This window comes from Delphinus delphis, chromosome 1 (assembly GCF_949987515.2).
Source record: "Delphinus delphis chromosome 1, mDelDel1.2, whole genome shotgun sequence".
Taxonomy (NCBI): domain Eukaryota; kingdom Metazoa; phylum Chordata; class Mammalia; order Artiodactyla; family Delphinidae; genus Delphinus; species Delphinus delphis.
In genome coordinates, this window is record NC_082683.1 from 25,581,266 (window position 1) to 25,596,017 (window position 14,752).

Below are 14,752 nucleotides of genomic sequence, written 5' to 3' on the forward strand. Positions count from 1 at the left end.
AGGTGGGGTGAGGAAGGGGAAAGGAGCGAAGGGACGACTCCCAGTCGCCAGATGGGAGAGGAAGACCCACTGTCGGTCACAGGTCTCGGGTGGGTCTGACGTCTGTCTCTAGAGCAAAACCTCCAGTACTGCCCGGGTCCTGGAAAACATTCTCAGAATTCCCTTATTGCAGAAGAATTCCAGAATCCCCCATCTCGTCCCGGACCAAACTCAGGGCACCAGGTTCTCTTGGGGTCCAAACCCAACACCTCTCTCCCCCCTTTCCCTGCGCATCCCCATCATCGCCCCGTACTTCTCTGTTCGAACCCAGCTCTCCTCAGTGCCCCCGCAGAAACGGAACCTCGGTACCGCCCCCTCCCGGACCCGCCCCGCCCCGCGACCCCGCCCTCTCGGCCCCAGCCCGCAGGCGCGGCTTGGGGGCGCGGGACCACCCTCCCTCTGCACCGGACCTCGCCCTCCCCGAGTCCCCGACCTCCTGGACCCGGGCCGGAGGGCCGGAGGAGGCGGGGAGGGGCCAAAGGCAGCACCGCCCCCGCCCCGCGGCCTCTCCCTCCCGGCTCTGTCCCTCCCGGCCGGCCTCCGCGCCCCGCCCGCCGCCCCGCGGCCCCTCCCGCGCCGCTCCCGCCGCCCGCCCCGCTCCTCGCCCTCTCTGCCTCCGCCGCCCAAACTTTTCTGCGGGCGCGTCTCCGCGCGGCGGCCGCCTGCCCGCCCGCCCACCCGCCCCCGGCCCATGGGCGCCCCGCCGCAGGGGGCCTGACCCTCGCGCCGGGTCCCCCGGCCGAGCCATGGCGGCCCGCGCGCCCCCCGCCGCACCTGCGGCCGAAGAGCCGGGGGGCCCGGGCGGCCCCCCGCGCAGGAAGAAGTCTCGCTCCGGCGTGTCCGGCCTCCGCCGTGCCTTCAGCTGGCTGCGGGGCAAGCGGCGCAAGAAGGCGGCAGGGACAGAGGGCGCCGAACCGGCCGCCCCCCGGGCCAAGAAGGCGGACGACAAGGCCAGGAGGGCCAAGGGTAAAGGCCGAGGTAAGGCGACCGGGCACCTGGGCAGGCGCCGGGCGGCGCCGAGGGTGCGGCCTGGGTGGCTCCTCTGGGGGTCCGCGGCGTGTCGGAGGTGGTGACTCCCTAGGCGCCGTTGCTTGGGGAGCGAAGAGCCCAGGGCTCAGCCCCGCTCGAGATGGAGAGGACCCCCCGAAGGGGGCAGGAATCCCCTGGCTTAAGCAGGAAGTGCTGGCCGCCCGGCTCTTGGGACGGTGAGGCGGTGCCCCCTTCCCCCAGTCTCACTCACGTTCTGCCCTCTGCTGCTGAGTCAGGGGGTCAGAGTCTTGGCTCTGGCCTGGGGCCAATGGGAGAGGCACGTGACCTTACATCTCTGGTGGGGGGGTCCCTCTGGGTCTGGAAAGCCAACTGCACTCAAAAGGTGTTTCAGTCGTCGAGGTGGATCCGGGTTTCCAGCCCCACAGAGGACCCAGCACGGAGCATAACATGCTTTAGGTTCTTAGCAGTGTTAGCTTTTCCTACCTGGTCCCCCTCACCACTCACCTGGGCCAAACCGCAAACATCCACCTCCTGGGGTGGTGAGCTCAGGATCTGAGCCAACTGCCCCACCCACCACTCCTTCCCCCCGCCTTGGTAGAAACGGTCTTGTGTTGGAAGTGTGCTTGCAGATGGGGGAAACAGGCCCAAGTTAATGGAGAGGCTGTACCTGGGGCAGCGGTGGTTACCTGAAGTACTACAGCTAATTCCTTGCCTCTAGGCTCCCTCTGGCCTGATGGATGGGCAGCCTGACGGGAGGGGTGGCTGATCTGGCCCATCCCTACTGGAATCACTTTTCTTTTGGCCGCTTGCTTTGTTCTTCCCTCATCTTCCTCTCTGTTTCTGTCTCCTGATTGAGGTGGAGGGCATGAGTCTCTGCAAGAGGGTGGGGCTCCCTTGGGGCCAGCCGTCCTAGGAAGTCTACCTTTCCTGTGCTCCTGCTTCAGTGCTAGAGGTGAGGAAATGGCGGTGTGTGCAGGCCCATCCCATTCTGCCTGTGTTTACCCGCCCAGTGTCCTTTAACCACCTCCTCTGGAGGATAATTAGATGGAACACTTTAGGGGTCAGGAAGAGGGTGAAAGGCCTCTTGTGTGATTGCTTCCGGCCTGATCTTCCTTTTGGATATGGGCCCTGCTCCCCTGCAGCCCAGCCACAAACAGAAGTTGGGTGCTGGGGCTGAGATGACTGGGCCAGGCCCCATGGGAAGGTTTGCATGAGGGGTGTTTCCAAGGGCTCTGCAGTCCCCACAATATATGAAGTCTGTCCCAGGGCTGTCCCACTGGGATTCAATCTGAAGTCATCCCTATCACACTCGAGGGGGCATGGGTCAGAATTGCAGCAGGATGGTTTGTGGTCAGACTGTCAGGATTAGAGATAGAAGGCTAGTGGCATACCCCAGGGCAGTGGACACTTTTCCCCTGGGAGATCAGCCTGGGTGCAGGGGCTGGAAAAGCTGACTCTGTAGGTCCTTGCTCCGACAGTCTGGGTTAAGGGTCATTGGGTCAGTGGCAGGCCTCCCCCTGCCTTGTGTTTGGTATTGGGTAGCACTGGGCTTTCTGGGCAGCAGGTCGACCTGATTTGGGACCACGTGCATGGGCAACACCTCCCTGCCCCTGGCTGTTGTTTCCCCAGGTCTGAGGGTGGCCGTAGGTATGTCTGGAGGAAGTCCTGCTTCCTTTTGCTCCAACCTCCTATTATTCCAATTGTTTCCTTGTCACCTGCCTGGCCAAACTTCTTTTCTGTTTATTAAGAGAAATAAATCCAATCTCTCTAATCTCCACTGGCACTGCTGGTCAGGAAGGGGAAGCCCAAAGAAGGCTTAACTCTTTCTGGGGAAAATGTTTAGAATGAAGATTGGGGGAGATGGGGAGGAGGCACACACAGAAAATTCCTGGGAGGTCAGGGGCCTTTGCTAGGGAGGTCATTATCTCCCTGCTCCCAGTTGCTGAACCAAAGACCCATAGATGCAGGTCTTGGCTTCTTTAATCTGAGTCCCCTACTATAAAAGGGAAAACTGAGCTTGGGATAGATTTTGAGCCTCTGTTTTCCAGAACCCCCGTGCTCCCCGCACTGCCCTGCACAGACTTAGAAAGGAAAGAGAGGAAGTCTGACATTTATTTATTATTCTGAATGTGCCAGAACGCCCCCCCCCCCACCTCCCCGCCCCACATCCATTACCTCCATTATCATTTACGACCATTTGAAGATGGAAAAACTGAGGCTCAGGGACAGTTTTGAGCGATTGATTTGGCCACCTGGGATTTGAACTCAAATCATCTGACTTCCAAAACTGGTCCTGCTTTCATGATTCTCCCAAGGACATAGACCAGGGGGTAAGGCTTAAAGATCTTCTCATCCAACCCATTGTACAGATGGGAAGAGGCCCAGAGAAAAGTGAGGGAACTTGATAAAGTAGGAGGAGTATCAGAGTCAGGCAAGTTAATGAGAGTTCACATCCTGGCCCAGCGGTTAGCAAGCCCTGTGACACTGGGCAAGCAACTTCTCTGTGGCCTCACTGTTTCCATTACTGTCTCTTGAAGAGAGGGGACCTTCTCACTGGGCTAACCTTCCGGCTAGACATATCCTTGATGGGTCTGTGAGCTTTCCAAGATTCTTACAAAAGAGGATGTGAAAATTATTTGAAAGTGAAGTCACCATAGAAATGTAAGGGGTCGCTGTTATTGTGTTTGTGAGTTTATTCACCTGAGTTGTGAGGACCCAGTCTGGAAGGAATGGGCTTTGAAGCCGACAGGACAATTCTGTCCTGGGCCCTGGTCTGCCCCTCTCGGGCCATGTGACCCCGGCAGGTTATTAACCCCTCCAAGCCTCAGTTCTGCTACCTGTAAAATAGAGATAACAAATCCTGGCTTTACAGGGGTGTTTCAAGGATCAAATTAGAAAACAGACATGCAAGTGCATTGTGAATTGTGGAGCATGGTCCAGATGTCAGCGGGTTGCTGCTGCTGTGATGCTGAGGACTTGAGCATTAGCTAAGTTTATCCTGATTCATGTTTGGAAAACAACTCATTGGTTACACCTCAGATACCCGTGATGATGATGATTATTGAGGGGGGATCCACGGAAGGTGGAGTCTTACCTTTGTCCAGCGGAGGATTCAGGCACAGAAAAAGTAACAGACAAACAAACAAGCAGACATCCATATATTTCAGAAATATCATGTGGACTCTAGACAAGTGTGTGGGGAGGAAGTGTTTCTGGGATGGATGCCAGGACTGGAGGCTGGCAGATAATCGGGGGAGGCTTCCTGGAGGAGGTGAGCAGAGTGTGGAAGGAGGGCAGGGTGCTGACTAATTTGAAGGGGAACATGAAGGCTGCTATGTGCCAGACCCTGGCCAGGCATTTTCATGAATGTTTTCCCTTGTCCTCAACAACCTGGGAGGTGGTCAGTTACAACCATTTATAGGTGAGAAAATAGGCCCAGAGGGTGAAAGTAAGTTGGTCAAGGTCATTCAGCTTCATTCATTTGAAAAAGACATATTCCTTACTAGATAGTGTCATGTACTGGTCAGGGTAATGCAAATATTTGGGACAAGACGGGCAAGGTTCTTACTTGCATGGACATGATGAACATAGCGTAGCACTGACAGAGCCACTCAATCTGTCTCCAGAGGCCATACTCCAAACAAGATAGTATGAGGTTGGATGTGTTTCTGACTCGAGGGGAGTAACTGCTGTAGAGCTTAGGATCAACTTCGGGGAAAGGAGTATACAGCCCTCCCGAAGGTTTCTCTCAGGCAGTGGGCAGTGGCTGGGGGGGTGGGTGCTGGGGATGGCTCCGATACTGATAGTGAGAATTTAGGAGCTACCCTGCCAGGCTCAGCAGATTTAACCCCATGAACGTTGGCCACTCACTCAGGGAGAGCTGTGCTGGGCATGGGGTTATGGAGAGAATTCTGCGTTTGAGTTCTGCTTTGCCAAGTCCTGCCCCATTCTTGGCAAGACACTGTCTGTCTTAATAAAGATGGGGTTTAATGACCTCTGACCATTAGTGGCCCTTTCTCATTCTAGAATTCTATGAGTTTGAGAATGGTCTGGAGGAGCAAGCTGGAAGGGGGAACTGGGGGTGGGAGCTATGTTCAGGGAAGGAGAGCCTACCTTTGGCCAGTCAGATGGACACGACATCGGGACCCAGTGGTCTGGATGTCATAGGAAGGTGGGTGAGGATGCAGGGTGAATAATGCCAACTCTCCCTGCTGAGGAAGGGGCCTGTGTAGCTCTAAAGCAAAGTGAGGACCCAAAGGCACTTTGGTTAGTGGTCACTTTGCCTCTCTGAGGTCCGGGTGGTATCTGTTTGCCTTTCAATAAACACTCCATGTATTTCCACATTCTGTGCCATTGCATGTGCTGTTCCCCACCTAGTATGTGTTTCCCTTCCCTTTTCTATGCAGTACTTCTATTCATCCTCAAGGCCTGGTCCAGTGTCATCATCTCTGTGATACTCCTGGGGAAATTATTGCCCCCAGACTCTGGAGCAGGGTGCTCAAGAGATTTGGAGTTGAACAGCATATGCTTTTCTTTCTTTTTTTAATATTTTATTTATTCGTTTATTTATTTGGCTGTGTCGGGTCTTAGCTGCGGCATGCGGGATCTTTTGTTGCAGTGCGCGGGCTTCTCTAGTTGGCGCACGGGCTCTAGAGCACACAGGCTCAGTAGTTGCGGTGCGTGGGCTTAGTTGCCCTGTAGCCTGTGGGATTTTAGTTCCACGACCAGGGATTGAACCCTTGTCCCTTGCATCGGAAGGGGGATTCTTTTTTATTTTTTTAGCTGCAATGGGTCTTTGTTGCTGTGCTCAGGCTTTCTCTAGTTGCGGCGAGCAGGGGCTACTCTTTGTTGTGGCGTGTGGGCTTCTCACTGCAGTGGCTTATCTTGTCGCAGAGCACAGTCTCTAGGCGTGCGGGCTTCAGTAGTTGTGGCTTGTGGGCTCTAGAGCGCAGGCTCAGTAGTTGTGGCGCACAGGCTTAGTTGCTCCGCGGCATGTGGGATCTTCCCGGACCAGGGCTCGAACCCGTGTCTCCTGCATTGGCAGGCAGATTCTTAACCACTGCACCACCAGGGAAGCCCAGAAGGTGGATTCTTAACCACTGGACCACCAGGGAAGTCCCAGGATATGCTTTTCTGGTCACCTTCTTCTTGGGGAGGGGCATCTCAGTGTCCTTAGCCTGGGGCCTTGGCTGATGTGATATGGGCAGGGCTCCCTCTGCTGTGGGATACATCAGTGGGGGAGTGGTTTCCATAAAGGAGTCTGGGTCCACCTTCTCCAAGCCCCTCTGAAGTGATGAGCATTGTCTGCCTTGGGTCCAGATGGGAGAGGGGGTCTCACTAATTTATTTCACAAATACTTATTAAGTATTTAATATTAGGTAATAAGTACCTACTATGTGCCAGACTCTGTCCTGAGGATGAATGAAAGACAAGGTCCCAGTCCTCGTGAACCTCACAGTTTGAGGGGGGTAGTAGACATTGAACAAGTAATTAAGGGTCAAGAAGTGTGACTAAGGAGGGAACAGAGTGATCTTCCCCGAGAGGTGATGCGAGCTAAAATGGAAGAATGAGGGGAAGCTGGGGTTGAGGGATTTGCAGGGCTGGAACCAGGCAAGGCTTCTGTTGGGGGTTGGGACCAGCTGGCTGTCGCATTCCGTGGGCACAGGCATCACCATACCTTACTGTTCTGAACATCCTGAGGGCAGGCCCTGGGCTGACTGTCTTTTCCCTCTGCCCTGCCCAGCACAGGGCCTGGCATTAAGTGGCTTTGGGTGATAGGTGGGTAATCTGATATGGGCCCCCAGAGCACGGGTATCTCCAGATCCTGGGCGCTCAGAGCTGATAGCCTGAGATGTCACAGGGAGCCCTCACGGCACATACAGATGGGCAACTGAGGCCCAGAGGAGGAAGTGACTTGCTCAAGGTCATACAGCCAACCAGTGTTGGAGGCAGAACAGGAGCCCACACCTGCCAGGCTGACCTCAGCTTCCCCACTCCTTTGTTCTGACTTCAAATGGAAAATCCCATCCCAGAAAGGGCCCTCGAGCAGGGGTGGGATGAAAGGAGCAGGAAGCCGAGGAGGCCGAGAAGGCCTCATCCATCCCCTCCCTTACCTCTGACACCTTCAGAAGGGGCCGGGTCCAGCTGCCTCTCCCCCTCCCTCCTCAACGGAGGCCCTGGATCCGCACCGGTGGCACAGGGCCCAGGTTCTCCTGGAAATCCCCTTCAGGCTGGGGGGCCCTCCCCCCACCACTCTCCCTTTCCCTGTGGCCAGAAAAATCTCTAATCTGTTGTCGGCAGAGGGCAGTGGGAGCGCCTCCCCTCCCCCACCCGCCCCTCGGAAATTCCCCTCTCCCCGAACCCTCAAAGCTGTCTCAGCTGCTCCTGGCCTGTCACATGCTGAAGAAAACTAATGAGAGGCGGCATTGTATATTGTTTAGGCCGCAGTGAATGTGGCGGGGTGGGGAGAGCAGGTATACACACCTCTGCCTCCCATCTGGAGAACCCATGGACGGCCACCTCCAGTCCTGTGGCTGACTTGGGGGAGGAAGTGGGTGGAAGCAGCTTCCTTGGGCAGCAGGGATGAACTCGTTGTCCACCTCCCCCATGACTATACTCCCCAGGACTCTGTGCTCTAGTGTTCCGCTGTCCTGGGGGCCGGTTCACCAAAGGCTGTCAGCTGCACTCCCAGGGTGCTCTGTGCTGGCATGGAGGGGAGATGGAGACAGCTCAGCCTGCCAAGGGTTTAAACCCTGAATCTTCTGGCAAAGTGCATGCTTCCCAGGAGGCTGCTGATGGGGTCTGTTCCGAGTAGGACCTCCTGCCTGCTTTAAGATACCCTCTCCTCTAAGCCCCTAGCCAGCCGAGGCCTTTAATACTATCCTCCAGGAGGGTCACGAGACACTCAAGCCCTGCCTTGTGGTTCCAGGAGTTCTGGTCCATATGCCTACCATATCACCTACTTCTTCCCACCAGTCCTACCCCAGGCTCTCCCAGGCTCTCCCATGCACTTGACTCGTTGGTAGTACTCTTCCTCCTGGATCCGGGAGCAAGCACAGCCTTTGTAGTGAAAGAAGGTAAGACTGGGAGAGTGCCTTGGACTCTCTTGCCTGTGCCTCTTCACCTCCATTAGTGCTCAAGGTGCCATCATCACCACCTTTGCCAGTTTCTGTTCAACACGTAGGGATACCTACTGTGTGCCAGACACTGTGCTGAGCCTGGGGCTACTAGGAGGAGTGAGAGGATCAGTGTCCTTGAGGAACTTGTTTTCTGGTTGGAAAGGGACATACCAAAGCAAACTGTTGCCTTGAGACAAGTGCTGGGTTGGTGTTACACAGGGTGCTGGGGAGCCCTGAGGTGTGATCAGTTCTGTATCAGCGGACAGCATTAATGCCTGTGGGAGCCCCAAGAACTGGGCTGGGGGGGGGGGTCAAGGAAGACATGGAGGAGGACACTGTCTAGCAGGGCCTTGAGGACAGGCAAAGGTGGAAGAGGAAGGAGCTCTGAGAATGAGAGGGGTGTGGTCAGAGATGAGGCTGAACTGGTGAGCGGGGGCAGCTCCTGCAAGGTCTCCTGTGAAGGCCAAGTTACCTGCTACACTCCAGACATCCTTCTAAGCTCTTTGCATGCCTGTCCTCACTGAATGTATGCCAAGGGATTTGGACTTTACCCTTGAGTGTTCTCTCTGCCCCCCCATACCACCTTTCCCCTTTATGGGCCTCAGGTTCCCCACCTGTAAATTAAGGGAATTGGGCCAGCAAATCTCTGAGGTCTCATCGAGCTCTGCCACTAGGACCCTCTTCTCTGTGCAAGGCAGGGAGCCTGCTGCACACAGCATGGGATACAGTGTATGCTCAACAAGTATTTTCTGCGTGGATATATAAAATACCAGCCCCTCAGGGACTACACTGTTGTCAACCTCAGTCTCTTAACAAGAGATGGGCCTCAGGGAGGGTGTGGTTCAGCTTTAACTCTCCCATTTTGCAGGGAGGGAACAGGGTGTCTTGGAGCCACTGGGCATAAGAGGCAGCGAGGTGTAGTGGAGGGGCTTGCTGTGGTGGCAGAAAGGATGAACCTTAAGGGGATTAGAACTGAGGGCCGTGGGCTTCCAGCCCTGTGCTCTTTCTCTGTCTATACCTTGCTGCCCCTGGTTGGAGAGATGGCAGAGTGATCGTAAAGGAGAGTCCTTGCCCAATATGTGGGCTCCTGGGCAGGTCCCTGGACACAGGGCACTTGTGAGAACATGAAGATGTGGGGGCCTTGGGCAACCTGGAAGGCTTTCAGAAGAGGTGAACCTTGGCCTGGGCTTTGAAAAACAAAGACTTATTTAACGGGAGATGAGAGAGAGTTAGGGTTAGATGCACACAGACATGTGCTTCCATGTATGTTTACCTATATGCTCCATTACTTACACATACCCCGCCCCCCAAAGGTAGATAGATATGGGTATATCAGCAGACAATTGCACAGTCATATTGATACAGAAAAGCACATGCAATTACAGTCTTATAGACAAACGTTTTTACTTACATGCACTCAAGCAGACTATTACACACTCAAATACACAAAAAGCAGGGATATTCAGCCAGCTTGAGGGAGTCACAATTATATAGGCAAATACACAAAAGCACACATCCAGACCTATGTAAACAGACTCAATTATATGGATACAGGCATGCAGTCACAGAGGATGACACAGAGAGGAACCCACATGTTCAGGGTCACAGATGCACAACTACACAGCCACATTCAAGAACGCAAATACAAATGCCCAATTACATGCCCTCCTTCAAGGTCATGGAGAGGCACAGATAAAGTGGTGGGGTAGGTAGCCTGGAGCAGTGGGTATTGGACTCAGTCTGGGTTTGAGTACTGGCTCTGTAGCTTAATGCTGTTTGACTTTGGGCTAATCATTTGATTTCATGGAACCTCAATTTTCCCATCTGTAAAATGGAGATGATAAAAGTACCTACCTTACGGAATTGTTTTGTGCATGAAATTAAGTAATGCATGAAAGCAGTTATCACAGTGCCTGGCACATAGGGAGCGCTATATAAAAGGGTTCTATTGTTATTTTGAACACCATTACTACAGAAATACAGTCAGATAGATGTATTTGTACAAACAAGCAGAGACAGGAGATACACAGACACGTGACACTCACGGGGTGGTGGTTGGTGGGCCCTAGCAGCAGCAAGGCTCCAGACCCCGCCTGTCTGGAGCCTGGGCCCCTAGTTCTCTTGGTTCAACTGAAGTCCTCAGAGGCAGCCCCTGGCCTGGGAGAGCGAGCGATCCGTCGGCCCCACCTGGACAGGCCCGGCCTTTCCCAGAGCACTGGGCGGGGCGGCTCAGCAGGTCTCCCAGGTCCTCAGAGGGGTGGAGCTTACGGGATGTGCGCCAGGCCCCGCCCCCTGCCGGCCCCTCCCTCACCCCGGCCATTGGCCGCAGAGCCCGGGGGCGTGGCCGAGCTGGGGCTGGGGGCGCCTGCGGTGGCCGCCCGCGCTTCTCTCTGCCTCCCTCCTGTGGCTGCGGGCCCGGCTGCCGGGCTGGTAGGGCTGCGCTAGGGTTCCCGCGCCGGCTCCCGCGCCCACCATGGGCAACTCACACCACAAGAGGAAGGCCCCAAGCGGCCCCCGGGCCCGCAGCTTCTGGCGGTTCGGGCGGTCGGCGAAGCGGCCGGCAGGTAGGGGCTGGGGGTGGGGGCGGGGCAGGCGGGGAGGAGGGTCTTCCTGCCGCAGCCGCCGCCGCCGCTGCTGCCCCCTCCTGGGGCTTGTTGGGTGTGAGTTTGGGGGGCCGGGAATCCCCCGCACAGACCCCACCCCTCACATGCAGACAGAGACACATGTACGCACGAATACCCGCGGGCGGGCACATGTACATGTTCACAATTTACAGTCACATACACAACACCCACTCAGATGTATGGACATGCAGACACAAAATCACATACACATTCACGCCCACACGATCGCTGTGGGAGGCACAGATCCTGAGATACAGGTACATATACCTATGTATACGGTTTACCCAGCCACACGAACACCACCACAGTCGCAGATTCAGACACATTCGTGTAGGTACAGTTGCCCAACGTCTTAGGCACACGTATGTACACACAGGTTCAAAACTGCACAACCAGCCAGACCCCAAAGCACTTATACATACACACACACACATACACACGCACGCACGCACATTTGTTCCCCAGGCTTTAGCCCGCACAGGCTGAAAGTTTGCAGGAAGGAGGGGAGACAAAGGTTGAGGGGAGAAGCAGGAAACCAGGGGCTGGAGACTCGAGCCGCCTCCATCTGGCTTGATCGGGAGTCGGACTGGTTCCCTGGGCTCCCTCCCCACCCCCATCCGCACCGCCGCTGCCTCTCTCTGTCCCCCTTCCCCCCCCCACTCGCGGTCCCCATGGTCGCTGCCGCATCTCCCCCTTTCAGTGCAGCCACCGAGCTGGAACGCAGCCCTTCCCAGCGTGCTGCGGGATCTGTCCGCGGGTCACATTCCATCCTCCAAGTCGGGGGGAGGGGGCAGAATGGGAAGGCCTCCAACCCCAAGGCTGGGAGCCAGGATTCCTGGTTCCCCCCAGTGGGTGTGGCGGTTCAGGGTATCCCCGGGTCCCAAGAGGTGTTGGAGGAGGGGCTGTCTAAAGTGCCTAGTTCCTCCGCCTGGTGAATCCAGACATGGGGTAGGGGCAGGGTGGGGATCCACCCCCCACCCCGCAAGATAAGGGGTCTCCAACAGAGTCGGGTATCTGCTGGTTTTGGGGAATGAAAAAATCCTGGAGAAGGTGGCTTGGGGGGCCTCCCTCCTGTGGTGGGAGAATCCACCCATGACTTCCCAGGATGGCCTACATTCCTAGAGGTTCTGAATTGAGCCTGATGATCTCATCCCTCCATGCAGGGGGCAATAGAAAGGGCCTAGGCTGGGATTTAGGGTGTCTGGGTTCTCAGTGTTCCTCTGGTATGGGCTCTGTGACCTTGAGCAGATTGCTTTCACTTCTCTGGACCTTCCTGGCTCCTAGAGGGAGGTCTGTCTGTGAAATTAGGGCAGCTTAGCTTCGGTGACTTCTTGGGACCCTTACAGTTCTGGCTGGCTGTTTCGTCGTGAAAGAGACTGATAGAGAAGGTGGGCTTGTCCAAGGTCATTGCCTGCAGTGGTTTGAAGAATAATCATGATTATTAAGAAAAGAATTAATTAAATTCTGGTACGCTCTCTGAGGTTCCTCAGAAGCTGGGTTGATGAGAGACTCCTGGACCTTCCAGTAGTCTCCCTGTCCCAGTAATCCTGAAATCTAGGTTGTGCCCACCTGTCTCTCCTCTTGGAATTGGCACCAAGGGGCTGGGGCTGGGGCTGGTGAATCTTCATCTGCCCTCGTATGGCCACTCTAATCTGATGGTTTCCTGAGAACCAACTGTGGATCCAGACTTGTGACCATTTGTGGTGGGGGAGAGAGAGATTAAGAGGGCTGTTTACAATCTCCTGCCCGCCAGCCCTTACAGAAGAGGCCTGGGGCTTCTAGCATCTCTTGTGCTCTTCCAGTTCCTGCTGCAACTCAAGGATCAACCAGGCTTTAAAGGTGTTCCTAAAAGCCCAGAAAGCAATGTCAAGGCAACATAGAAGAAAGCGTGGGGGGCTAGGGAATATTCTAGGCTATATGTTAAAAGGCTTTTGGGTTGCGGTCAGTTTTAGAAAACTGGGGAGCTGGTATTAAAGAAGTAACTGTAGGGTTGGAATTAGTCCTGAATTGTTGATTAGACAAGAGAACCTGCCCAGGGATGCATTTCAGCTCTGGGGTATGGTCGTGAGCAAAGGCATGGGGTTGAGACTGAGTGTGGAGGCTGGAAAGCAAAGTAGTTGAGGTTTCTTCCTTGTGCCTGGGAGGATAAAAAGTGAATGTAAACCTCAATCTCTTTGTTTTTACTTGTGCTGAGGATTCTAAGGCTTCCCTGGCTTCAGCCTCTGCTGACACAGGTCCAGGTATGGGACTAGGGCTTGAGTGCTTACTCCTTTGATTAGTCTGTGAAAGGATGGGGGAAAGAACGCAAGGCAAGCAGAGAGGGCTGGAGTCTACAGGCCAAAGGGAGCCAGTGAAAGTGTTTGAGCAATTGAGGAGCCAATGAAAGTGGTATGTTAGGAAGATGGCAGGTGCAGGCAGGACAGGTTGGGGGGTGGGGTGGTGAGAGTGGAAGCTCATAGAACGGTCTGGAGGCTGTTGCAGTAATCCAGGGGAGAGGCTGATGAAGTAAGGGCTGGGGACATGTTGAGGGCTGTGGGAGTGGAGAGGAGTGGCAGCTGCAGAGACACTGCAGAGGAGGTGGCGGAAGTGATAGGAAGGACCTGGGATTAATCAGATGTTGAGAGTATGGGCCAGAGAGTGCTGTGAAGGCTCTATGCGTGAGGCTGCTTGGCTGGGGGTGGCAGCAGAGCTAAATGCTATGCTAAACCCTTTACTTTGATTAATTCATTTGTCCTCCAACGGTCTTACAAGCTGTAAGCTATTATTCCCATTTTACAGATGAGAAAGCTGGAGCTCAGAGAAGTTAAGTCACTTGTCCAAGGCTACTCAGCAAGGAGGTTGCTGAACAGGGATTCAAACCCAAGCCTGTCAGATTCCAAAGCCTGTGCTCTTAATTATTTTAGGTGTAGATGGATATCCTCTTATGACGGAGGGGCCTGCATGTCCTCCGGGTGAAGAAAGCCTGAGGCCCTGGGGGATTTGGACTCCGTATGGTGCACAGGTGGAGGAAGCACTGTGGAGGAAGGGCAGGGGTTGAGGACTAAGCATTGAAGCCGCCAAGAGCTCAGAGAGGGAGCTGGTTGGCAGTGGGAGGGGAAACTGAGTTTCAAGGAAGGGTTGGTCCCATGTTACAAATGCCCTTGGACCATAGAGAAGGGTGAGGGTGAATAGGGAGAGGCCTCCTCACTGCTGCAAAGACATTGTAACCTGCTGGGATTGTTTGGCCTTGGTTCTCAGGAATCCAACTCAACCCTCCCAGCCCCAGGCCATCTAGGCACTTGGTCCTGGGAGGTACGGAGAATTGGTGAAGGATGTGAATTGGGAGCTCAAGGAGCACCCCCAGCACTCTGTCCTCTTCCTGTTCCCATGCATTATACTGTCAGGCTTACACACATGGCCCTCCTCCTGATAGGGTTTATTGTTCCCACTTTGCAGATGAGATTGAGGGAAGGGACTAAGTCATTGGTGGAGTCAGACTCCGCCCTGCCTCTGGACCTAGAGCACCAGTGGCCGCAGCTGGGAGAAGACCTGCTCCTGTTACCTCCCTTGCCCCCTTTCTTCCTGTTTCCTCTCCCTTACTGGGGTGGGGAGACTTGTGACCAACTGTATGTCTAGACTTGCTTGTGGGAGCCCTGGGCTTCCAGATAAGGGGCTGGCCCAGCCCTCTCTGGTCTGAGGGATCTGAGATAAGCTGAACCCCCTTGCTGCCCCAGGTCCTGACCCAAAGTGAGGGACCACTCCCCTCCTTCTAGCGGCAGAGTCATACATGCCAAGGGCTCCTTAGAGATCATCTCCCCAACCGTCCCACCTCACAGATGAAGAAACTGAGGCCCAGAAGATGGCAGTGCCTGATTCAGGATCATGCTTCAACTGAGGGGCAGTGAGAGCTCAGGCCTAGGACATCTGACTCCCGGGGCAATGGGATATCTGATGTGGGCTCCGAATTCCCTTTCCTCCCAAACAGGGGGCAGTTAGGGCTGC

The 14,752-nt window shown here is 55.1% G+C and overlaps 1 protein-coding gene across 2 annotated transcripts in view; it reads left to right on the forward strand.

Annotated features, from left to right (window-relative positions):
- The first annotated feature begins 771 nt into the window (after positions 1-771).
- The window catches only part of NHSL3 (NHS like 3), a 28,557-nt gene continuing 14,576 nt past the window's right edge, over positions 772-14,752 (forward strand). For both annotated transcript variants that reach the window (XM_060018501.1, XM_060018510.1), the window contains exon 1: positions 772-1,017. In XM_060018501.1, the coding sequence (XP_059874484.1) occupies positions 786-1,017 (232 nt within the window). In that variant the 5' untranslated portion in view covers positions 772-785. The remainder of the gene's footprint in view (positions 1,018-14,752) is intronic.